Source organism: Hyperolius riggenbachi, chromosome 3 (assembly GCF_040937935.1).
Source record: "Hyperolius riggenbachi isolate aHypRig1 chromosome 3, aHypRig1.pri, whole genome shotgun sequence".
NCBI lineage: Eukaryota > Metazoa > Chordata > Amphibia > Anura > Hyperoliidae > Hyperolius > Hyperolius riggenbachi.
The window spans coordinates 35,409,414-35,433,112 of NC_090648.1; the positions used below are offsets into that span (position 1 = coordinate 35,409,414).

At 47.4% G+C, this 23,699-nt stretch overlaps 1 protein-coding gene across 1 annotated transcript; it reads left to right on the top strand.

Moving 5' to 3' along the window:
- Nucleotides 1-19: 19 nt before the first annotated feature.
- On the top strand, nucleotides 20-6,560 carry CYB5D1 (cytochrome b5 domain containing 1). Its single transcript, XM_068273988.1, has 4 exons — nucleotides 20-256; nucleotides 3,032-3,108; nucleotides 4,938-5,156; nucleotides 6,164-6,560. The coding sequence occupies exons 1-4, from the start codon at nucleotides 130-132 to the stop codon at nucleotides 6,392-6,394; spliced, it is 654 nt and encodes a 217-aa protein (XP_068130089.1). The 5' UTR covers nucleotides 20-129; the 3' UTR covers nucleotides 6,395-6,560.
- The last annotated feature ends 17,139 nt before the right edge of the window (nucleotides 6,561-23,699 follow it).

The window sequence follows — 23,699 nt, forward strand, 5'->3', positions numbered from 1 at the left end:
ATAGATCCGGTGAAACATGGAAGTGCTCGGTGGAGCGCAGAGTTAAGCGAGAACGATGCCGGAAATGGCGCAGGAGGCGGAAGTGTGGCTCAGCGCGTCGCGTTGCTAGGGTAACCGAGGGAAGCGGACATGTCTCCGGCCAGGGCTCCGTACTACACGCCGCGGGAGGTGTCCCGGCACAGCACCGCCAGGGACCTGTGGTTGTCCTTCCTGGGCCGGGTGTACGACCTGAGCCCGCTGGCTGCCCAGCACCGAGGTGAGCCGCTGTGGTGAAATTTTTTGCAACTTTATCAGATTTTGCAACCGGTTGCACTTATTTATACGTATAGCTATCAGAAAGTGCAACCTAGCCATTGACTTTAACCTATCTGTATCAGAAAATGCAACCCAACCAAACCCTATTCTCACACAGAACCCTCCCCTCTTGCTCAACTAATAACCCCCCCTGGAGGGAACAATCCCCCCTCTTGCTCAACTAATAACCCCCCCCCCCAGGGATCAATCCCCCCTCTTGCTCAACTAATAACCCCCCCTGGAGGGAACAATCCCCCCTGTTGCTCAACTAATAACCCCCCCTGGAGGGAACAATCCCCCCTCTTCCTCAACTAATAACCCCCCACCCCCCGAGGAAACAATCCCCCCTCTTGCTCAACTAATAACCCCCCCTGGAGGGAACAATCCCCCTTCTAGCTCAATGGGATCTGTGGTTGCAAAAAATTACAGGCGTGTTAACAGAGAGGAGCCACGCCTACACAGTCATACACTGTCCTCTATGGCAAGTTGCAAAATATGATAGGTAGCAAAAATTTTCACTACACCGCCTCCAGCCAGCCATACAGCATCAATCACTCCCCTGTCTGTGCCGCACAGGAACCCCGTGGTGATTGGTGAAAGTTTTTGCAACTTCATAAGCGTCTGCAACAGGTGTTCCAACATTTTAGCATACCCGACAGAATAGCATACAAATGCTACTGAGCATGTGCTAAGTCATGCAGGGCATACATTAACCCCATAATACCCATCAGCAGCATTAACCTTTTCAACCCCAGTTAGCACCGGTTTTAATAACTGATAGGTATCAATATCAGAAAGTGCAATTTAAGCATTAGCTTAAAGGTATTATCAGAAAATCCAACCTAACCCTATTATCACAGAGAACCCTCCTCTGCCTGGGCAACTAATAACTCCCCCTAGATCAGCAGGGGTGTCAAACTCAAATACAAAGTGGGCCGAAATTGTACACTGGGACCTAGTTGCGGGCTACAATTGTACACTGGTGCCTGGTCGGGGGCCAACCTCAATGTCTACTGGCCACCTTCCTCCCTTATAAAGTTCTCTGGTGTCTAGTGGTCCTCCCTCCCCTATACAGGTCCCTGGTGTCTAATGACCCCAACTCCCCTATACAGTTCCCAGGTGTCTAGAGACCCCCACCCTCCCCTTTACAGTTTCCTAGTGTTTATGGCTTTCCCCCTACCTCCCCATATGGCTTCCCTGGTGTTTTCGGAGTTTACCTCCAATATTGCTTCCCTGGTGGGCCAAACATAATGCAAAGTGGAGAAACCAATTGAGGGTCAAATGTAATGGCTCTGAGGGCCAAATTTGGCCCACGGGCCGGAGTTTGACATGTATGCCCTAGAGGGAACTAACTAATAATCCCCCACACCTTGGTGGCAAAGAATACTCCCCCCCCCCCCCAATTAATGGGCAACTAGGTTTACTAGTTCCCTCCAGGGCGGCAGGGATGGATCAAGACCAAGTTGCGCCTGGGGCAAGGTCAGGTTTTGGCACCTAAAGCTCAGGTTTTGGCGCCTAAACTGCCATTCATTTTGCCGCCTTTTTAAGAATTCAACAAACTGCGCCTGGGCCAAGATACCTGCTTGCCCCCCCCCCCCTAGATCTGTCCCTGCAGGGCGGGATTGATAGTTGCCACCAGGGGGTGGGTTATTGTTTGCCAGCACAAGGGAGGAGAGGGGGGTTATTAGTTGCCACCACCAGTAGGGGGGTGGTATTAGTTCCCTCCAGGCGGGTTTTTAGTTGCCCATCAAAGGGCAACTAATACCCCCCCTCCTCCCTTGTGCTGGCAAACAATAACCCACCCCGTGGTGGCAACTATCAATCCCGCCCTGGAGGGAACTAGTAAACCCCATTTGATGGGCAACTAATATCTCCCCCCCTGGAGGGAACTAATAACACCCCCACACATACACACACGGTGGTAACTAATATAACCCCCTCCCCCCCCCTTCCCCGTGAGAAAAATAACCGTTTAAACGTACAATGCTTTTGGAACACTGGCGGTTGCAAATTACATTCCTGAGAGGCGCCATGCATGCACATAGTTGCAAAATATAGTGGGCCGCAATATCTTTCAACACGCCCCACCACTTACACTCGTATTACAGTAGAAACCCTTTATAGTAAACTCCAAGAGTCGGGCTAAGTAGTTTACTATATTGGAAATTGTCATACTTAAAGGGACACTTAAGTCTCCAAAAAAAAAAAATGAGTTTTACTCATCTGGGGCTTCCCTCGGCCCCCTGCAGCTGTCTGGTGCCCTCACAGCCTCGCTCCGATCCTCCTGTTCCCGCTGGCGGCTACTTCCGGTTTCGGTGACAGGCTGGGAACGCGAGTGATTCTTCGTGTTCCTGGCCACAATAGCACCCTCTATACTGCTATTTCGGCCTTCCTTGCTGCGAGGGCACCGGACAGCTGCTGGGGGCTGAGGGAAGCCCCAGGTGAGTAAAACTCATTTTTTTGGTGACTTAAGACAGTGACCCTTTAAGCGCATAAAGTGATCTATGGTACTGTAATACAGTCAATAACCGGGTGGGGAGTCATTTTTTTCTTTTTAATGCTTCAGTAAAATGTCACTATCCTGCTTAGTGTTTGTAATCCTGCATAAGTTTGTATGATCTACAAAGATGGCAGCATTACTCTGTATTCCATCTGTGAGATAATGAATAGATAGATTGAAAGGGATTGGACGTAGTACTTTGCCTGTTTACACTTCTGTCTCTGTGTTTCCTGCTAGGGGATATTTTATTGAAGCCAATCATCGAAGCCGCTGGGAAGGACATCAGCCACTGGTTCAACCCCAAGACAAAAGACGTATGTTTATTCATTATGTCTTCATCTATACAGGCCTACCAAGCATTTATATTTATTAGACATCAAAGTCAATCAAAACATTAAATCTAGGATAGAACCAAATACAGGCCGCCCCCTACTTGCCTAAAGGGAACCAAGTGCCACTTTTTTTCTCCTGGTTACTAATAGCTATAGGAGCTACCAGGTTCTCACCTCCTCTTCTAGCTGCTCATTATTTCTTCAGAGAAAGGTGTGAAGATAGCATCTGTGACTTCTCTAAGTCATATAATCATAATGTCCTATGTTCCCAACCCGCCTGCTGATAAAAGGTTCAGTTTTCTCTCTTGATAATGTGTGCAATAAAATAATTACATTAGTCCTTATCTGCCTGAAACTTCAGACGGTCAGAAGGTCAGACAGGCCTCGGAAGTAGGGTAAAAAAAAATCTGCTAAACTTTTAAATGCAAAAAGAAGAGGTTAAAAAAATTGAAGTTTTTTTTAATAATGAGCCACATTTTTAATGTGCTGTTGAGATGCCCTGGTGCTAAAAATCATGCTCGGTTCATTTTAACCGTTCATTTATTGTGAAAATACCTTCACTGACCTCAGGGATGGAAGGAAGCTGTGCGAGTAAATGGAAGCTACTGTCCAATCAGCTGTCTCTTGTGTTTATAAACTGCCACCTATCTAATGGTAACTGGCCGTTTTCATTTGTCAGCTCTACAGTACTTCCATTTCCTAGATGAGCAAAAATTTACATATTAAAAAATTCACCCTAGCTCCTCTCCATCAACAAGTATCCTCTCCTTTTCTTCATTAGAACAGGTAACAGGTCTCAGAGGTGTGACAAGTGGTCTTCTAATTTGTCAAAGTAAAAAGAGCCAATAAACGTACCAGTAAGTAGAAATCTGTACAAAAAAACGTTATTAATCACTTGAGTGAATTAAAAACAAACACATAACAAGGGAACTAGGAGATGGCCAGACTAAAAAGGGGAGGAGATAGGGGCTACATGTGATAAGTGGGGTGTACAGAGCAAATATTATCAGGCTATGGATCTGTAAGATCCAAATTGCAGGTAAAAAATATGTATGTAGACAGAATGGCAAGCAAGCAAGATTTTGCAATAATCTATGAGAGAGAGAAGCAAAAAAAAAAAAAAAATACAATTAGTGTCACCACCTGGGTTGCATAATAGTGAAGCAGACACTGAATTGTAGAACCCAGAAATAAAGTGAAAGGGCAACAATATACCAAACTGCAAAAGCTTACAGTGCCAATACAAGTGCACATGTAAAAAAATATCCTATATACAGTAATAAAACCCCTCTGTCCCTGCGTCATCCTCCTGTCCCTGCGTCATCCTCCTGTCCCTGCGTCATCCTCCTGTCCCTGCGTCATCCTCCTGTCCCTGCGTCATCGTCCTGTCCCTGCGTCATCGTCCTGTCCCTGCGTCATCGTCCTGTCCCTGCGTCATCCTCCTGTCCCTGCGTCATCCTCCTGTCCCCATTAGGAGTTGGGACAGGAGGAGGACGGGGCCAGGGGGGGGGGGGTGGCGGGCAGTGCACGCGTTGGTATGCAGGCGGCGTGTGCTGAGTGCCTGCTAAATGAAACCAATATTGAGACAAGTGGTCTTATAATGTGAACTGGACGTCTGTTTCAGTATATTGAAATGTTTCCTCCTGCACCATTGAATATGTGGATAGCTTTGGTTTTTCACAAATATGTACTGTATATGCACAGTATATAGATAGATGTGATGTGTATATAAAATATCAGACTGGTGCGCCTCTCCTGCCATTTTAGCAGTTTCCATTGGTTCCTTCTCATGTGAAGTTTTTTGTTCACAGATCAAGACGTTCATTGATCCGCAGACTGGCTGCTTGCGGTACTACACCCCTCAGGGTCGCTTTCTCCACGTGTCCCCTTCCTATCCTTGCTCAGACTGGGACACAGATTTTGGACGGCCATGGTGGAAGGATTCATCATATGAGATTGGCATCTTGTCTTCTAAAACCCGAACCATTCGTATCATTAACACGCTGACATCCCAAGAGCACACGCTGGAGGTACCAGGACATCATGTGACAGTTCGATACACAGACCTCCTCCTGCAGGGTGACACAGACAGAAGGGAGCTGTGAGTCTGCCCCTCCTTCTGCAGGGTGACACAAGGGAGCTGTGAGTTTGCCCCTCCTCCTGCAGGGTGACAGACAGAAGGGAGCTGTGAGTCTGCCCCTCCTCCTGCAGGGTGACAGACAGAAGGGAGCTGTGAGTCTGCCCCTCCTCCTGCAGGGTGACACAGACAGAAGGGAACTGTGAGTCTGCCCCTCCTCCTGCAGGGTGACACAGACAGAAGGGAACTGTGAGTCTGTCCCTCCTCCCTCCTGTCTGTGTCACCCTGCAGGAGGAGGGACAGACTCACAGCTCCCTTCTGTCTGTGTCACCCTGCAGGAGGAGGGGCAGACTCACAGCTCGCTTCTGTCTGTGTCACCCTGCAGGAGGAGGGACAGACTCACAGTTCCCTTCTGTCTGTCGCCCTGCAGGAGGAGGGGCTAACTCACAGCTCCCTTCTGTCTGTGTCACCCTGCAGGAGGAGGGACAGACTCACAGCTCCCTTCTGTCTGTGTCACCCTGCAGGAGGAGGGGCAGACTCACAGCTCGCTTCTGTCTGTGTCACCCTGCAGGAGCTGTGAGTCTGCCCCTCCTCCTGCCGGGTGACACAGACAGAAGGGAGCTGTGAGCCTGTCCCTCCTCCTGCAGGGTGACAGACAGAAGGGAGCTGCGAGTCTGCCCCTCCTCCTGCAGGGTGACACAGACAGAAGGGAGCTGTGAGTCTGCCGCTCCTCCTGCAGGGTGACACAGACAGAAGGGAGCAGTGAGTCTGCCCCTCCTCCTGCAGGGTGACACAGACAGAAGGGAGCTGTGAGTCTGCCCCTCCTCCTGCAGGGTGACACAGACAGAAGGGGAGCTGTGAGTCTGCCCCTCCTCCTGCAGGGTGACACAGACAGTACAGAAGTTTTCTATTGATCTGTTCCTCCCATCTATAGGTATTACATGGCTGTGTCTGTTGTAGGTTTGCTCAGAAGAGACCATATGGGAGATCCTGCAGCGGTATCTGCCGTACAACGCCCATGCCGCCAGCTACACATGGAAGTACTGCGGGGTCCCGCTGAACATGGACATGACGCTGGAGGAGAACGGGGTGCAGGATGAAGATGGCGAGTTTGATGAGCTGAAGATGGATTCTGACCTGTATACAGCCAGCATCCACTTATACTTCAACGACGACCTGACTGAACTGTGAATGAGAGCCAAGTAACGCCAGACGCTCCCCACTCTGTAGTGCCAGTCCTGTAATTACATGGTAATCCATTATCCGGGGTCCCTCTGGAGGATGTGCACAGCGGCCAATCTGTTTGTGTCTCACATGTTGCCATTAGCCAATCACAATGCAGAAATCTCCAATGACAGCCAAGTAGCCATTGTTTGTGGGGTTTCCAGCATAGCTGTGAACGTCACTTCCGGGTCTGACATATATTTGTTGTGAACCAGAAAACAGCCAAAGTGAACCTGCCTGGGACTGCAGCATTTGTAACCAGATGCTTCATGTGTAATTGTATGTATACTTATGTGTTTAAACAAATTTAAATTGGGCTCTGATCATTAGGAGACAACTGAACAGAGAGGAATATGGAGGCTTCCATATTTATTTCCTCTTAAACAATACCAGTTGCCTGGCAGCCCTGTTGGTCTATTTGGCTGCAGTAGTGTCTGAATCACACCAGAAACAAGGATGCAGCTAATCTTAGATAACAATCTCAGATGACAATACAATAATGTCAGAAACACCCGATCTGCATGACAGCCAGGCAACTGGGATTGCTTAAAGCGGAACTAAAGAGAGAGGTATATGGAGGCTGCCATGTTTATTTCCTGTTAAGCAATACCAGTTGCCTGGCAGCCCTGCTGATCCTCTGCCTCTAATACTATTAGCCATAGCCCCTGAACAAGCATGCAGAAGATCAGGTGTTTCAGACTTTAAAGTCAGATCTGACAAGACTAGCTGCATGCTTGTTTCTGGTGTTATTCAGATACTACTGCAGAGAAATAGACCAGCAGGGCTGCCAGGCAACTGGTATTGAATAAAAGGAAATAAATATGGCAGCCTCCGTATACCTCTCTCTTCAGTTCCCCTTTAAAAGGAATGAATATGGCAGCCTCCATTCCCTCTCACTTCAGTTGTCCTTTAAGGGTCTTTTCATACTGAAACCGTTGCACTCTGACGCCACAGACAATACCCTCGCATCGCTCAATCAGTCTGATAACCAGATAAATCATATGAGGAGCTCACTAGGCTGGGCAGATACACCGAGCAAAACACAACATCCCCAAATAAACAACATAATTGGTGACACATATTACAGGCAAGTGGGTTAGCGTAGGGACCCCTCTAGATTGGCCTTGACGCCGGCAGAGGGGCTTAACCCACGCTGTGTCTGATGCTATCTGTTAAAATAGAGCTACATAAAATAATGTTAGTATATTGGTATTACTGATCAGAGCCCTTGCTGAATACTATGATGCCATACCTATATGGCCACGCCCTCTGCAATTAAAATGTAGGAGGCGGCTAATGACTGTAATGCTTATGCTTCTCTGCTAGTGGGAGGGGATGAATGCTACATGTACCATGTCCCCATCCAAAGCGACTGCAGCAGGCTGGACCACTGCTCGAATAAGTACACTAGCGCTTTAATGGACAACAGAAGTGAGAGGGGTATGGAGGCTGCCATATTTACTTCCTACTAAACAATACCAGTTGCCTGGCTGACCTGCTGCAGTAGTGTCTGAATTACACCAGCATGCAGTATCTTGTCAGATCAGACAATATCTCAGAAACACCTGATCTGCTGCATGCTTGTTCAGGGTCTATAGCTGAATGTATTAGAGGCAGAGGATCCGCAGGGCTGCCAGGCAACTGGCATTGCTTAAAAGGAAATAAACATGGCAGCCTCCATATCACTTCAGTTGTCTTTTAAAGGGGACCTGAACCCTTGCACAGGGAAGAAGGAAAACAGAGAGAGATGCACCCTGTATGTATTTAGAGAGTTTAGCTAGTCTAATTCCCTCTCTTCTGTGACTAATCACAAGTAAAATTTGATCTCTCAGCTGTGTTGACTGACTGCCACGGCTGAACAGCTAATTTGTAAACACAGGATGTTATCAATGTCTCCTTCCACGAAAGCAGGAAGTAGACACACTGCATATTTATTGCAGGATTTCTATCAGCTGTAACAAAGAAATGTTTTTCTGTAAAGGTTATTATGCTGTTGCTTATCTTTTAGGACAGAGCGGAAGTTATGAGTTCAGGTCCGCTTTAAAGGATACCCGAGGTGACATGTGACATGAGGAGATAGACATGTGTATGTACAGTCCCTAGCACACAAATAACTAGGCTGTGTTCCTTTTTTTTCTTTCTCTGCCTGAAAGATTTAAATATCAGGTATGTAAGTGGCTGACTCAGCCCTGACTCAGACAGGAAGTGACTACAGTGTGACCCTCACTGATAAGAAATTCCAACTATAAAACCCTTTCCTAGCAGAAAATGGCTTCTGAGAGCAAGAAAGAGGTAAAAAAGGGACATTTCTTATGAGTGCGGGTCACACTGTAGTCACTTCCTGTCTGAGTCAGGACTGACTCAGCCATTTACATACCTGATATTTAACTCTTTCAGGCAGAGAAAGAAAAAAAAGGAACACAGCATAGTTATTTGTGTGCTAAGCACTGTACATACACATGTCTATCTCATCATGTCACATGTCAGTTCGGGTATCCTTTAGCCTCCTTAGCGGTAACCCCGTGCTGGACACGGGGTAAGCCGCCGGAGGGTGCCGCTCAGGCCCTGCTGGGCCGATTTTCATAATTTTTTTTTTGCTGGACGCAGCTAGCACTTTGCTAGCTGCGCCAGCACTCTGATCGCCGCCGGCCCCCGCCCGATCGCCGCTATTTGCTGCGGCGCGCGGCCCCCCCCCAGACCCCAGCGCTGCCTGGCCAATCAGTGCCAGGCAGCGCCGAGGGGTGGCCCGGGACTCCCAATGACGTCCCGACGTCAGTGACGTCGGTGACGTCATCCCGCCCCGTCGCCATGGCGACGGGGGAAGCCCTCCAGGAAATCCCGTTCTATGAACGGGATTTCCTGATCGGAGATCGCCGAAGGCGATCGAAGCGGGCGGGGGGATGCCGCTCAGCAGCGGCTATCATGTAGCGAGCCCTCGGCTCGCTACATGATTAAAAAAAAAAAATTTAAAAAAAAAACTGCTGCGCTCCCTCCTGGCGGTATTTTTCATACCGCCAAGGAGGTTAAGAAGATCAGTCAGAAGAGGCCTTTTAAATTTGCTGACTCTCTACTCTGCATTTCATTGGTCTATTTCTAAGCAGCGTATATTTTCATAGCGCCTGTACCAACTCAGGACTAACCATCCCTGATGTAGAACAGGCACAGCCTAGAGCCATTCTAAAGCTGGCCCTACACTGGTCGATGCTGCTGACAGCCGTAAGCTTCGCTAGGTATGTCGCTCGTTGCAAAATGAAACGCCGCCAGCGTTCCCGACAGTGATCTGTCCGCTGCCTTCCCCTTTACCATAATCAGAATTGACAGGAAGTTCACTTCAGGAAGGCGGGGCTAAGGGAGTGCGGCCACAAGGCGGGGGGAGATGGATTTATTGCGCTGGCTGACAAGTCGCAGGGCCTTTTACAGTTGAATGCACTGTGACGGAAGAGAATGGGAGGGGCAGTAAGTATCAGCACTTATGACAGGAGCCTCCATTTACACATAGCTATTCAGCTCTGGTAGCCTTTAAAGAGGACCTGTAGTGAAAATAACCGAATGATAAAAAAAAGGCTTTTTTTTTTTTCTTTTTATCTATACCTATTCAGTCATTGTTTTCTCATTTCCTTTCCCCTGATTTACATTCTGAAATTTAACACAGGTGGCAATATTTTTAGTCATGTCAGGTGCAGCTCTGTGGAATGTTTGTTTCTGAGAATTCCGAAGCCTGTGAAAATAATGCTCTGGGAGGAGAATTCTGCATAGCTAAACAGCCTAGGCTAAGCATCACTGGGAGGGCAGGGCTCCATACCAATACACATCTATATATACAGTAGATATGGAAAGTGTTTTTGAGGTTGAAACCAGGATAATGACCATAAACATGGGTATCCTGAATAATTTACTACATTCTACTATATGTTACTGCAGTGCCTCTTTAAAGGACAACTGAAGTGAGAGGTGTATGGAGGCTGCCATATTTATTTCCCTTTAAACAATACCAGTTGCCTGGCAGCCCTGTTGATCTATTTGGCTGCAGTAGTGTCTGAATAACACCAGAAACAAGAATGCAGCTAATCTTGTTAGATCTGACAATAATGTCAGAAACACCTGATCTGCTGCATGCTTGTTCAGGGGCTGTGGCTAAACATTTGAGAGGCAGAGAATCAGCAGGACAGCCAGGCAACTGGTATTGCTTAAAAGGGGATAAATGCAGCAGCCTCCGTATCACTCTCACTTCAGTTGTCCTATAAGGGATACGTAGAGGATTTTCTAGTAGAGTTCCTCCTTAATGCCAGGCCATGTTTAATGACTCCAGTCCGGGTTTGCTCGGCCGCGTACGATATCCCCAGCAGAGCGTCTCGCCAGAGATCGCTTCAGTAAATCCCACGCTAAGCGTTTGATAATTGAGCCGATTATGCACGTTCTCGCCTACAGGTGGCTCTAGAGACAAACAATGATTCCTCAGATCATGATCTTTCCACCAGCATGCCTCTGCCCGGGAGGGGGGATTTACTAACAATATGCAGAGATTTGTCCCTTTGTCAGGCATCCAATCATGCATGGAATCTATTCCCCCCGCTCGTGATTGGCTGATCGTGTCTCCTCTTCACTGTTTCCATCTGTGCACCTCCCAGGAAATCGCTCTCAAGTGTCGGACGTTATCCAGCCCAGTTAATGGATGTGATGGTACTGAGAGGGGTGTTTATCGGTTCCCCGGGGATGAGGGGGAGGTCACATCACAAGCCATTCATTTACCAGAATGCAGCTAGAGGCTGCTGCTGAACTGTTAGCAGACATGCTGCTGATGGAGTAAAGGTGGCCATACATCAGGCAATGATGGGCAGATTCCACCAAGAGACAGAGAGAGATCTGTCGGCTGCTCATACACTGCAGGCCGATTTCCAATCAATTTCAGCATGAAATCCAGTGGCGCGTAGCTATGGAACTATGGGCCCCCCAAGCACTCTATACATAACAATTGATACGGCGCACCAAAGCCTGCCAATGGGAACTGCAGTGTCAGAGGTGCAAGAAGGGGGTGGGGAGCAGTTTCTTAATGATTACCACTATTCAAAGGATCTATAGATGTGATTATTACCAACATAGGGCCAATAGAGAGCTAATACTGTAGTTGAGGGGAGGGCCCTTCGGGGCCCCTCTGGCCCAAGGGCCCCAATGCGGTCGCAACCCCTATTGCTACGCCACTAATGAAATCTCTTGGGAAGCCCACCGCATCCTCCGCCTCCCTGCTGTGTGTGTTTATGAATGTGTGTGTGTGTGTGTGTGTGTATGTATGTATGAGTGTGTGTGTATGTATGTATGAGTGTGTGTGTATGTATGTATGAGTGTGTGTGTGTGTGTGTATGAGTGTGTGTGTATGTATGAGTGTGTGTGTATGTATGTATGAGTGTGTGTGTGTGTGTATGTATGTATGAGTGTGTATGTATGTATGAGTGTGTGTGTGTATGTATGTATGTATGTATGTATGTATGAGTGTGTATGTATGTATGAGTGTGTGTGTGTGTGTATGTATGTATGAGTGTGTATGTATGTATGAGTGTGTATGTATGTATGAGTGTGTGTGTGTGTATGTATGTATGAGTGTGTGTGTGTGTGTGTGTATGAGTGTGTATGTATGTATGAGTGTGTGTGTGTATGTATGTATGTATGTATGAGTGTGTATGTATGTATGAGTGTGTGTGTGTGTATGTATGTATGAGTGTGTATGTATGTATGTATGTATGAGTGTGTGTGTATGTATGTATGAGTGTGTGTGTGTATGTATGTATGAGTGTGTGTGTATGAGTGTATGTGTATGTATGTATGTATGAGTGTGTGTATGTATGTATGAGTGTGTGTATGAGTGTGTGTGTGTGTGTGTATGTATGAGTGTGTGTGTGTGTGTGTATGTATGTATGAGTGTGTGTATGTATGTATGAGTGTGTGTGTGTGTGTATGTATGTATGTATGAGAGTGTGTGTGTGTGTATGAGTGTGTATGTATGTATGAGTGTGTGTGTGTGTGTATGTATGAGTGTGTATGTATGTATGAGTGTGTGTGTGTGTGTGTGTGTGTGTGTGTGTATGTATGTATGTATGAGTGTGTGTGTGTGTGTGTATGTATGTATGTATGAGTGTGTGTGTGTATGTATGTATGAGTGTGTGTGTGTGTATGTATGTATGAGTGTGTGTGTGTGTGTATGTATGAGTGTGTGTGTGTGTATGTATGTATGTATGAGTGTGTGTGTGTGTGTATGTATGTATGTATGAGTGTGTGTGTATGTATGTATGTATGAGTGTGTGTGTGTATGTATGAGTGTGTATGTATGTATGAGTGTGTGTGTGTAATGAATAAATGTGCTGTAAGGTGCATTTATACATTACCTGTCTTGTGTCGTGGTAAATTTGTCTGTCTTCGACAATTATCCCCCTACATGCTGCCAGCGTGGCGCTTGCGTTGTATGCGGGTAATTGAAGAGAGGCAGAAGACGGATGGACACAGTGACACAGGACAGGTAATGTATAGATGCACATTACACACACATTGCGGGAACAGTGACGGGAGGTTCGTCATGTTTATTGCTCATCCCGATATCGTTCGTTGTCACCGCCGCTCACCTGATCGAGCAAGTCGGCCCATGTTGGATTTTGCAGCATTTTGGATCGACTAATGCAGCCAATTTCGGCTCGAAATTGGTCGCATTGTCGGTCAGGCAGCACCGATTTTCACCCGATTCTGATTACAATAATCGAATCAGATGGTCGATCAGCTGCCAAGTAGCCTCATGTATGGCTACCTTAAAAGTGCCCATACATCAAAAGATGTATGGGCTGAGCAACCAAGAGACTGATCTCTCTGATTGGAGAGACATCTGTCGGCTGCGGATACACCGCACGCCGATTCCTGATTGATTTCAGTATGAAGTCTCCTGGGTATTGGACTTGTGACGCCCCCCCTCCAATGTAAAATGCTCTCCCCCCATTGCAGTATACATTACCTGTATGTCACTGGCTCCAGGCTCCATCCGCATACGGGCGCCCCCACGTGGTTGCCTCTTTCAGGGTGCAGGCAGAATGGCGAACATCGCTGCGTAACAGGGGTTGGTATCTCGGGCAGGTAAGAGATGATGTGGAGGTTCACTGGTTTGGATATTCAGGGCTAACGGTTGAAGGCTAACAAAAAGTTTTTGCAGATGATTAAATCACGGAAACATCCGGGCGTCCTAATCATACACATGGGGGTAACAACGTCGGTACTATGCCATTGCATCTACTGATGCTCCAAATAAAGGCATTGTTCAGTTTTGGCATTTTTTTTCCCCTCAGCTAATCATAATTTGGTCAGAGATTGTTCCTGGGCTAACATGGCGCCCACCCATCCTGGAAAAGGTCCTAAACCGTTCCAGAATAAAAATAAACAGCCACATCTCAGTTCATGTGCAAGATGGGGTTTATCAGTACGACATAAATTGCTCGATAGTATTCCAGGGCATTTCATGAAGGGATGGGGTGCACCTCAGTGAGCTGGCCAATTATATATTATTATGAGTAATTTTACTTGCCTATCTGTGATCGCTTGTCTGCCTGCCAGGTCAGACCCCAGGCATAGACAGGAAGGACGTGGATCATAGAGAACACTCGTCAGTCTGATAGGCAGATGACAGATATGTTACTTACCTATCTGTGATCGCTTGTCTGCCTGCCAGGTATGACCCCAGGCATAGACAGGAAGGAAGTGGATCATAGAGAACACTCTTCAGTCTGATAGGCAGATGACAGATATATTACTTACCTATCTGTGATCCCTTGTGTGCCTGCCAGGTCTGCCCCAGGCATAGACAGGAAGGAAGTGGATCACAGAGAACACTCTTCAGTCTGATAGGCAGATGACAGATATATTACTTACCTATCTGTGATCCCTTGTGTGCCTGCCAGGTCTGCCCCAGGCATAGACAGGAAGGAAGTGGATCACAGAGAACACTCGTCAGTCTGATAGGTAAGTAACATATCTGTCATCTGTCTATCAGACTGACGAGTGTTCTCTGTGATCCACTTCCTTCCTGTCTATGCCTGGGGCAGACCTGGCAGGCACACAAGGGATCACAGATAGGTAAGTAATATATCTGTCATCTGTCTATCTGTGATCGCTTGTCTGCCTGCCAGGTATGACCCCAGGCATAGACAGGAAGGAAGTGGATCATAGAGAACACTTCAGTCTGATAGGCAGATGACAGATATATTACTTACCTATCTGTGATCCCTTGTGTGCCTGCCAGGTCTGCCCCAGGCATAGACAGGAAGGAAGTGGATCACAGAGAACACTCTTCAGTCTGATAGGCAGATGACAGATTGCTGATAGGTAAGTGATGCTAATAAAACAAGAATCTGCAGCACAATAATGTCCTTTTGTCAATCAGCCTTATCGTGAGAGCCACAGGGAAAGGCTGTCACATTTCAGATGATGCGTTCTTCATCATAACCTTCACTACGTGAAGCCTTGCTAATGCAGGCGAGGGCAGAGGTGAGGCAGGGGAAGATGGCAGCATCCATAGAACTGTTGTACAGTCAGAAACCATAAGCAGTCAGGTGGTTCTCAGTTCTTTGTAGGGGAGCAAAGCCAGTAACAAATTAGAATCATGTTATTCATTGGGGACAAACACTAGACATCAAGTAAGCTCTATGGAGGAGAGGGATTGGAACCATATAGGGGAGGAACCACTAGACACTAGGGAAGCTATATGAAGAATGGACGAAGGACCACTAGACACCAGGGAGCTGTATAGAGGAGAGAGGCGGTGTCATCAGAAACCAGGGAACTGTATAAGGGAGGTAAGGGGGATCACTAGGCTTCAGGAAACTGTATAGGGGAAGGAGGAGCATGCTGCATGTAAAATTGGGGCGTGGCAGGGGTTGGTCTCATTGTCTCTTTTTACTGGCTCCAAAAAGTTTGTAAGTGTGAAATACTTGTCAGGCTTTGCTTGTCTAACAATGTGCCCTTACCTGTGCCCAAACAGATCCATGTGCCATTCTATTGTATACCGCAATCTCAATAAAGAATGTCTTTTGTAACACCGAATAGAATACAGTGTGTGTGATGTGCAAGATCTTCTCGCAATCGATGGGAAAAGAAGATCGTGACCGCACAGCTTTGCTGCAGGCAGCCCTCTCGTTCACATTCATTTGTGAAGTCGCACAGTTCTCGGCTCCGTTCTCACCCACCTTGGGGTTTTGGAGTTTCCGGCTCTGAATTGGGTGCCTTGATTCATAATGCCTTCTGAAATGTAAGAGGTACTAACATGGCAAGTCATTCAAGAATACACCATAAGCACCTCCATGATTGAGGTTGGCACTAATTACAGTCAGTGTAAGGGCTGGTTCAGATGAGAAGTAAACACAGCATTCTAAGCGTGCGAAGAAAGTGATGTTTAAAGTGAACCTCCAGACTTATAATCTACTCAGCAGCACTGAAAAGACTTGGTGTTTAACAGTTTCACAGCATCAGAAGTTTGTTTTTCTTACCCAAGCCTCATTTTTAGCTGCACAGAAGCTAAGCTCCGCCCCATCAAAGAAATCTGCAGTTTCCCCTGATGCTGTGCAAAGCATGATGTGATTTCTGATGTTGTTCTTGTTGCCTAGCAACTGGGAGGGGCGATCAGGACACAAGACAGTTGGAACTGTGTCTCATGCTCCCTGTCACGTCCTTTCAACCAAAAAGATGCCTGCCCCCAAGAAATCACAAACATTTGCCTGTTCTTTTAAAACAGGGTGGGCAAGAGATTATATTTCCTATCTATTTTAATTAACATAACTAATGTAACTTAATGACAGACAGTGTGTTTGTTTAGGCTGAAGTTCCCCTTTAACCATTTCATCCTATGTGGATGACTATTGTCATCTATTGTACTAAGAACATAATGTAAATGTAATAACCAGGATAGATAAGCAAATACAATTTGTGGGTTTAACTTATAGTTAGCACTAATTGTTGTAAAACTATTATTGATGTAAATGTCTGGGGGCTTCTGTACACACGCTAGATTCTCCACCAAGATGGTCCTTAGCAGCTGCTTTGGCCAGCAGTTAAAGAGACACTGAAGCGAAAAAAAAATTATGATATTATGATTTGTATGCGTAGTACAGCTAAGAAATAAAACATTAAGATCAGATACATCAGTTCAATTGTTTCCAGTACACAGGGCCGGCCCGCCCATGAGGCAGGGTGAAACGTTTGCCTCAGGCGGCACTTTTGGGGGGGAGGCACCCGCCCGTCCGTGGGTGTGAAGGGCCGCCCGAGCTGGAGGGGATAGCGGGCAGGAAGGGGGTATTGGGCCTAGCGGCGGGGAGGGGGGTCGGACCCCCCCTCCCTCGCCTAGGTCCCCCCGTCCTCCGCTCCCTTCCAGCTTGTTAGGTCGCTGACTGGCTGCAGCTATAAGAGGCAACGGGCGGGGATCACTCACCTTCCTCGTTCCAGTGTGCGCTCCACTGACGTCACTTCCTGCGGCGTAGCAGGAAGTGACGTCAGTGGAGCGCAGGCTGGAACGAGGAAGAGGTGAGTGATCCCCGCCTGTTGCCTCTTATAGCTGCAGCCCGCCAGCGACCTAACAAGCTGGAGGGGAGCGGAGGACGGGGGACCCAGGCAAGGGAGGGGGGGGTCCGACCCCCTCCCCGCCGCCAGGCCCAATACCCCCTTCCTGCCAGCTATCCCCTCCAGCTCGGGCGGCCCCCGCACACCCACGGCTTGGGGGAGGGGGGGGGGCGGCGGCTTCTTTAAAATTTGCCTCAGGCGGCAAATGGTCTAGGGCCGGGCCTGCCAGTACAGGAAGAGTTCAGAAACTCCAGTTGTTATCTCTATGCAAAAAAGCCATTAATCTCTACGACTTTCAAAGTCGTGGAGAGGGCTGTCTTCTGACTTTTATTATCTCAACTGTAAGTAAACAAATGTCTTTTTCTCTGCCAGAGGAGAGGTCATTAGTTCACAGACTGCTCTGAAAGAATCATTTTGAATGCTGAGTATTGTGTAATTTGCACATATTAGAGAATGATGCAATGTTAGAAAAACACTATATACCTGAAAATAAAAATATGAGAATATTTTCTTTGCTGCTAATCTTCTAGTAATTATTCATAGTACACAACCAATTCACTATATCATATATTTTTTTTCGCTTCAGTGTCTCTTTAAGGGTATGAAAGTGTACTGCCAGCAGTAGAGCGGACCCGACAGAGATCCGCTATTTTCGCATATCTCCGTGCTGAGAGCCGCAACAGCGCCCCCGCTGAAGCCAGGGAAGGTAAATAAGTCAGCGCTTATCAGCACTTGTCAGGCTTGTCGAGGGAGGATTGCGGTACGCTTCAGGGAAGCCAGCGCTGGACTACCTGCAGCTACAGCGGAGGGGGAAGCCTCATTGGGACCCTGAGGCTTCCCCCTACCAAGGTGAGTACCCCCCAGGGGATGTTTTTTTTGTTACAGGTTCTCTTTAAGCCAGGAATAAAAAATTCAGTTATACTTGCCTGGGGCTTCTACCAGCCCCCTGCAGCCATCCTGTGCCTTCGCAGACACTCACAGAGCCTCCGGGCCCCAGCCGCCAGCTAGTTTCATTTTTGCTGACAGGCCTGGCCACTCTTATTTTTCTTTGGGTCCCCGTCCGCAGTAGCGTCCTGCGCCTGTGCAGGATGCTATTGAGGACGGGAACATGAAGAAGGATACGTGTGGCCAGGCCTGCGCAGGAGCATAAAGCCCGCCGACTCCATGTCAGGGCCTGTCAGCGAAAACGAAACTAGCTGGCGGCGGGGGCCCGGAGGCTCCGTGAGTGACTGCGACGGCACGGGACGGCTGCAGGGGGCTGGCAGAAGCCCCAGGCAAGTAAAGCCGCTTTTTTTTTTTTCTTTTATTTCTGGCTTAAGTGTCTCTTTCAGTGACCAAACAATATACTCTGTATAGTTGGTGAATACATCAAGTACCACCTGGGCCCCCTCTGCTCCAGGGCCCCATAGCAGCTGCTATGACTATTGCTACGCCCTTGATACCAAAGGTTGAATACCTGGGGTCTGCAATGCCTTGTGGCTGGGAGCACACTTGTCTGTACAGAAAACCGTGAGTTTTCTGCCATGCGCGTTTCTGCGGTTTTCTCTGTGTTTGGCATCTTCTGTTTTGCGTTTTTCATGCGTTTGCATTTTTTAAAAATAATGTGCCTTTTTTTGGTCTGACTTCAGATTTCCTTTAGGGACTAATTAGCAATAGGACCTGGCGTAAGCAGCTCTAAGATTCATATAAAATACTGATTTCATCTTTGCAGATTGGAAGAATGGGCAGATGTGGATCTCGTGTAGAGAAGTCGAGGTTCAGGTAAATAGGCAGAGAATAGAAAGCCTGCTTTTTCTAAACGATACAGAAGGAATGTCATTTTTCTTTCCCCCTCTTTTTTTTTTTTCCTGCATTGTTTTATTCATAGCCAGACTGCCATCTAGCCTCGCATACAGAGTTAAATCTTAATGCAAGTCTGATGTCAGCCTGAGTGCTGAGCGATGGCCAAGCCCCTCCCTCACCTCACAAAAGAAATATATTTTATTGTCTTTCTTCTCTTAGCTGAAATGGAAAAAAAAAATAAACAAATGAGAGAGATGTCGCAGGAAGCCATTTTGACTTTTTTCTTCTTCACGGCTGATTCTGACAGAAAAGATGGAGGGGGGGGGGGGATAAATGATATTATAAATGCGGCATTTTTTTTGTTTTTTGTTTTACTGAAAATGGATGCATTAAATTAAAATCGAAGCATAAGATGAGAAAATAAAAAACAAAGGAGACCGTTCAGGAGGTTGATTGTTTGTTTTTTATTTTTATTCATTTATGTTTTTGTATTTTTATTTTATTTTTTTTTAATTCAGGCAGAAATTTTAAATGTGATTTATGAAAAATGTAAACGTTTATGGTTTTTATTCGGAAGACAGGCTGATGGATTAAGGTGAAGCCAGGGAGAGCCCTGTGAGGGAGATGGTGTGACAGAGGTCGTAATTATAGTTAAACGCCCTTATTTTTCCTGTCAGTCGCTGAGGAGACCCACGAGGGAAGAGAAGGGAGGGGGGGGGGGGTGACTGCCGGCAGAAGCCGCAGAGGTGACGGTGACAAGCGCAGCGATGCCACTTGACATTATCTTGTCACCTCCTTGTCTAACCGGTGCCAGGGTGACGGAATGTCCTGCTCTCCACATCCCAAGTGGCGTGTGCGCGTTATTTAATAATGTCGCCGTGCGGCAGGCAGCCCTTTCGGCGGTAAGAGCTGATAAATGGGCTCATTTAGCGAGGCGCTGGCAGCGTGCGAGGTGTCGCTGAGACGCTTATTACACGGGCTCCAGAGAGAGTGATTTGAATGATTTAGGTACGTTTAGTAGGATAATCGTGTACGTTTTATTTTACGCGACAAAACTCAGATCGGATCTGCCTGATCCAAATCTGGCCGCTTTATTATGACGCTGGTAAGCGCAAGCAGACTTATGTCACTGGGCCGAGGCACTTGTTAGTGATTAGTTTAGGTGACAGTCTACTGTGTGTACACCAGTTCCCTTTTGTCATCTGCCTCTGTTTAAAGGGGCACTGAAGAGTGCCCGAATTTAAAAGAATACCCTTACCTGGGGCTACTTCCAGCTTACCGTAGGCGGTGAGGACCCCCGGCGTCCTGCTGGCTCCTCTCCTTCAGCCTCCGCCGGCCCCCGATACCGGCGACACCCGAGGCGGGTGTCGGGCCGGCTCTTCCTGGCTAATGACGCATGGCGTCATCACGCTAGCCGCTTCACGTCATCACGCCGGCCAGTGTGACAGGTCCGTGAATGAGTGGGTTTTCCGCGCATGCGCAGACCTGTCACGCCGGCCGCCGTGCGTCATTAACCAGGAAGAGCCGGCCCGACACCCGTCCCGGGTGTCGCCGGTAACGGGGGCCTGCAGAGACTGAAGGAGAGGAGCCAGGAGGACGCCGGTGGACCCCGTCGCCTACGGTGAGCTGGAAAAAGTCCCAGGTAAGTGTACTCTTTTAATTTCAGGCACAGCTCGGGGTCCCTTTAAAGGACAACTGAAGTGAAAGGGATATGGAGGCTGCCATATTTATTTCCATTTAAACAATGCACATTGCCTGGCAGTCCTGCTGATCCTCTGCCTCTAATACTCTTAGCCACAGCCCCTGAACAAGCATGCAGATCAGGTGTTTCTGATTGAAACTGACTGGATTAGCTGCATGCTCGTTTCAGGTGTGTGATTTAGATCCTACTGCTGCCAAGGGTCAGCAGGGCAGGCAGGCAACTGGAATTATTTAAAAGGAAATAAATATGGAAGCCTCCATGTTTTGGGGATCTTGGTTCATCCATTGTCACTACATGCACCGTCCATTGTAGCCTTGGATCTCCTTGATCTGTTTTTATTGGTTTGGAGTTTATGAAGTACCTTTCTTTTCAAAACATTAATATTACTACCTAGATTTGGAGTGAGGATCCATGTTTCACAGCCAGAGGCAGGGCCGGATTTACCATAAGGCAGAATAGGCACGTGCCTACAGGCGCCTGATGATGGAAAGGTGGCTCACTCCCCTCCTCTAGCGCCTCTCTCCCTCCTTCCCTATGCAGAGTCCTGATGAGAGTGTAAATGAGAGGTTACTCACCCTGCTCTCTGCATTCCACTGATGAGATCTCCCTTCAGTCGGGGCAGCTCTAGCTACTTAAAGGGAAGGTTCACGAAGGAGCTGTAAAAAATAGAAATCCAAATCCACTTACCTGGGGCTTCCTCCACCCCGTGGCAGGCAGGAGGTGCCCTCGGCGCCGCTCCGCAGGCTCCCGGTGGTCTCCGGTGGCGATCCCGACCTAGCCAGGCCGGCTGCCAGGTCGGGCTGCTTCTGCGCTCCAAGTTGTGTGTCACTTGTGCGCGCTGACGTCATCGGACGTCCTCCGGGCTGTACTGCGCAGGCGCAGAAGTTCTGCGCCTGCGCAGTACAGCCCGGAGGACGTCCGATAACGTCAGCGCGCACAAGTGACACGCAACTTGGAGCGCAGAAGCAGACTGACCTGGCAGCCGGCCTGGCTAGGTCGGGATCGCCACCGGAGACCACCGGGAGCCTGCGGAGCGGCGCCGAGGGCACCTCCTGCCTGCCACGGGCTGGAGGAAGCCCCAGGTAAGTGGATTTGGATTTCTATTTTTTACAGCTCCTGCGTGAACCTTCCCTTTAAAGAGGAACTCCAGTGAAAATAATGTAGTAAAAAAGTGCTTCATTTTTTACCATAATTATGTATAAATGATTTAGTCAGTGTTTGCTCATTGTAAAATCTTTCCTTTTCCTGATTTACATTCTGACATTTATTACCTGGTGACATGTTTACTGTTGGCAGGTGATGTAGCTGCAGCTTGCTTTGTTGGCAGATGGAAACAGCTGTAAACAGCTATTTCCCACAATGCAGCAAGGTTCACAGACAGGAAACTGCCAGGAGTACCGCTGTCCTCAGAGTTTCTTTTGGGAGGGGTCTCACCACAATATCAGTCATACAGCGCCCCCTGATGGTCTGTTTGAGAAAAGGAATAGATTTCTCATGTAAAAGGTGGTATCAGCTACTGATTGGGATAAAGTTCAATTCTTGGTCGGAGTTTCTCTTTAATACTGAGGGTACCTCTGGCTACCTAATGCTAAGGGACACCTGTAGCTATGACAGGCAAGAAGTAAGAGATAAGTGACTTATGGACCATGGGGTTTTAGGTTCGTGAAGGGGGAAGTGTAGGCTGCCAGAACATCTGTGCCTATAGGTTCCTGTGATGTAAATCCCGGCCTGGCCAGAGGTGACTATGGGCCTAAGAATAGTTTTATATGCCTGCATTTTGTAGTTCATTTTGTGTCGTTTCATCAGGCATGTCCCTACGGTGCCTTATGGTAAATCCGGCCCAACCCCCACCCTACCTCTATGTACGTATAGCACTAAAAATTCACCAGCAAAAGATGTAATTCTAGCATACAAGCCACACTGGTCCTTTCAATCACTACTCATTTTTAGTAATTTAATCATTTAAAAATATAAAAAAAACACTATCAATTGATGGAAATAAAGTCAAGCACATTTTTCAGTAGAAAAATACACATATTAATACAGATCTGTACATCAGTCCTGAAAGAGGGACAAATGAGGAAGAAAGAGGGACTGTCCCTCTGAAAAAGAGACACTTGGGAACTATGGAATGATTTTGCCTGACTTCCCATACAATGCTATGGGGCTGTTCACTGTACTGAGTTGTAACTGAGCCTGCAGGCTCTGTATGAAAGTCTATGTCCAGTCTCCATTGCAGTTCACAGTCATTATAAAGCATGCATTATACAACAGACCACTGTGATTCCAGACTTATAGATTTGTGTCTCTTGTGTTTGCTCAGCACAGAAGTTTGATTGTCATCTGCCAGTCATAGACAAGCGTGGCTCAAGAACAACTGAACAAAGGCAGCAGATTCTCTGCACCTCCCAGGCAGCCATTGCGTGCTTACAGATGACATTTGTGCCTGTTGCGCACAATTGGTCACGAGACGTCTGAGTACATTTGCACACACTTTGTTTCCCAGGAAACGGTCCCTGGATGTGGGTGGCATGTTTACTTGGATGCCATAGAACACAATGTCCTAAACCACCTTTTGTATGCACTGGCACATTGCCATGAATGGCATTTACCAGAATCGGGCAGCACGGTGGTGTAGTGGTTAGCACTCACCTGCAGCGCTGGGTCCCCGGTTTCAATCCCAGCCAGGGAACTATTCACATAGAGTTTGTATGTTCTCCCCATCTCTGTGTGAGTTTCCTCCAGGCACTTCTGTTTCCTCCCAAACCCAAAAACAAACAGATACGTTAGTTGTCTTCCTCCTAAATTGGTCCTAGACTACAATACATACACTGCACGATACATACATAGACATATGACTATGGTGGAGATTAGATTGTGAGAACCTCTCAGGGACAGTTAAGTGACCCGACAATATACCCTGTACAGCGCTGTGGAAGATGTTGGATATATATATATATATATATATATATATATATATATATATATATATATATATATATATATATATATATCGGATGTGCCGTCGTCACTCAAACGCCTTGGGCGATCCCTCTCACAGTAATAAAGCCAGAGTCCCCAAACTTGGCACTGTTGATCTCTTGGCAACAGCCAATCAGATTTGTTTGCTTGATTTCAATGGGTACATTTAAACTGCTTCCATTCTCACATTATTGATGCCAAGGACCCCAAAGCTCACAAACTTTGAGT

Coding starts and splice junctions, on each gene's coding strand:
- CYB5D1 (XM_068273988.1), top strand. CDS start 130: ATGTCTCCGGCCAGGGCTCCGTACTACACGCCGCGGGAGGTGTCCCGG. Junction 257..3,031: donor GCTGGCTGCCCAGCACCGAG/GTGAGCCGCTGT, acceptor GTTTCCTGCTAG/GGGATATTTTATTGAAGCCA. Junction 5,157..6,163: donor CCCAAGAGCACACGCTGGAG/GTACCAGGACAT, acceptor TGTCTGTTGTAG/GTTTGCTCAGAAGAGACCAT.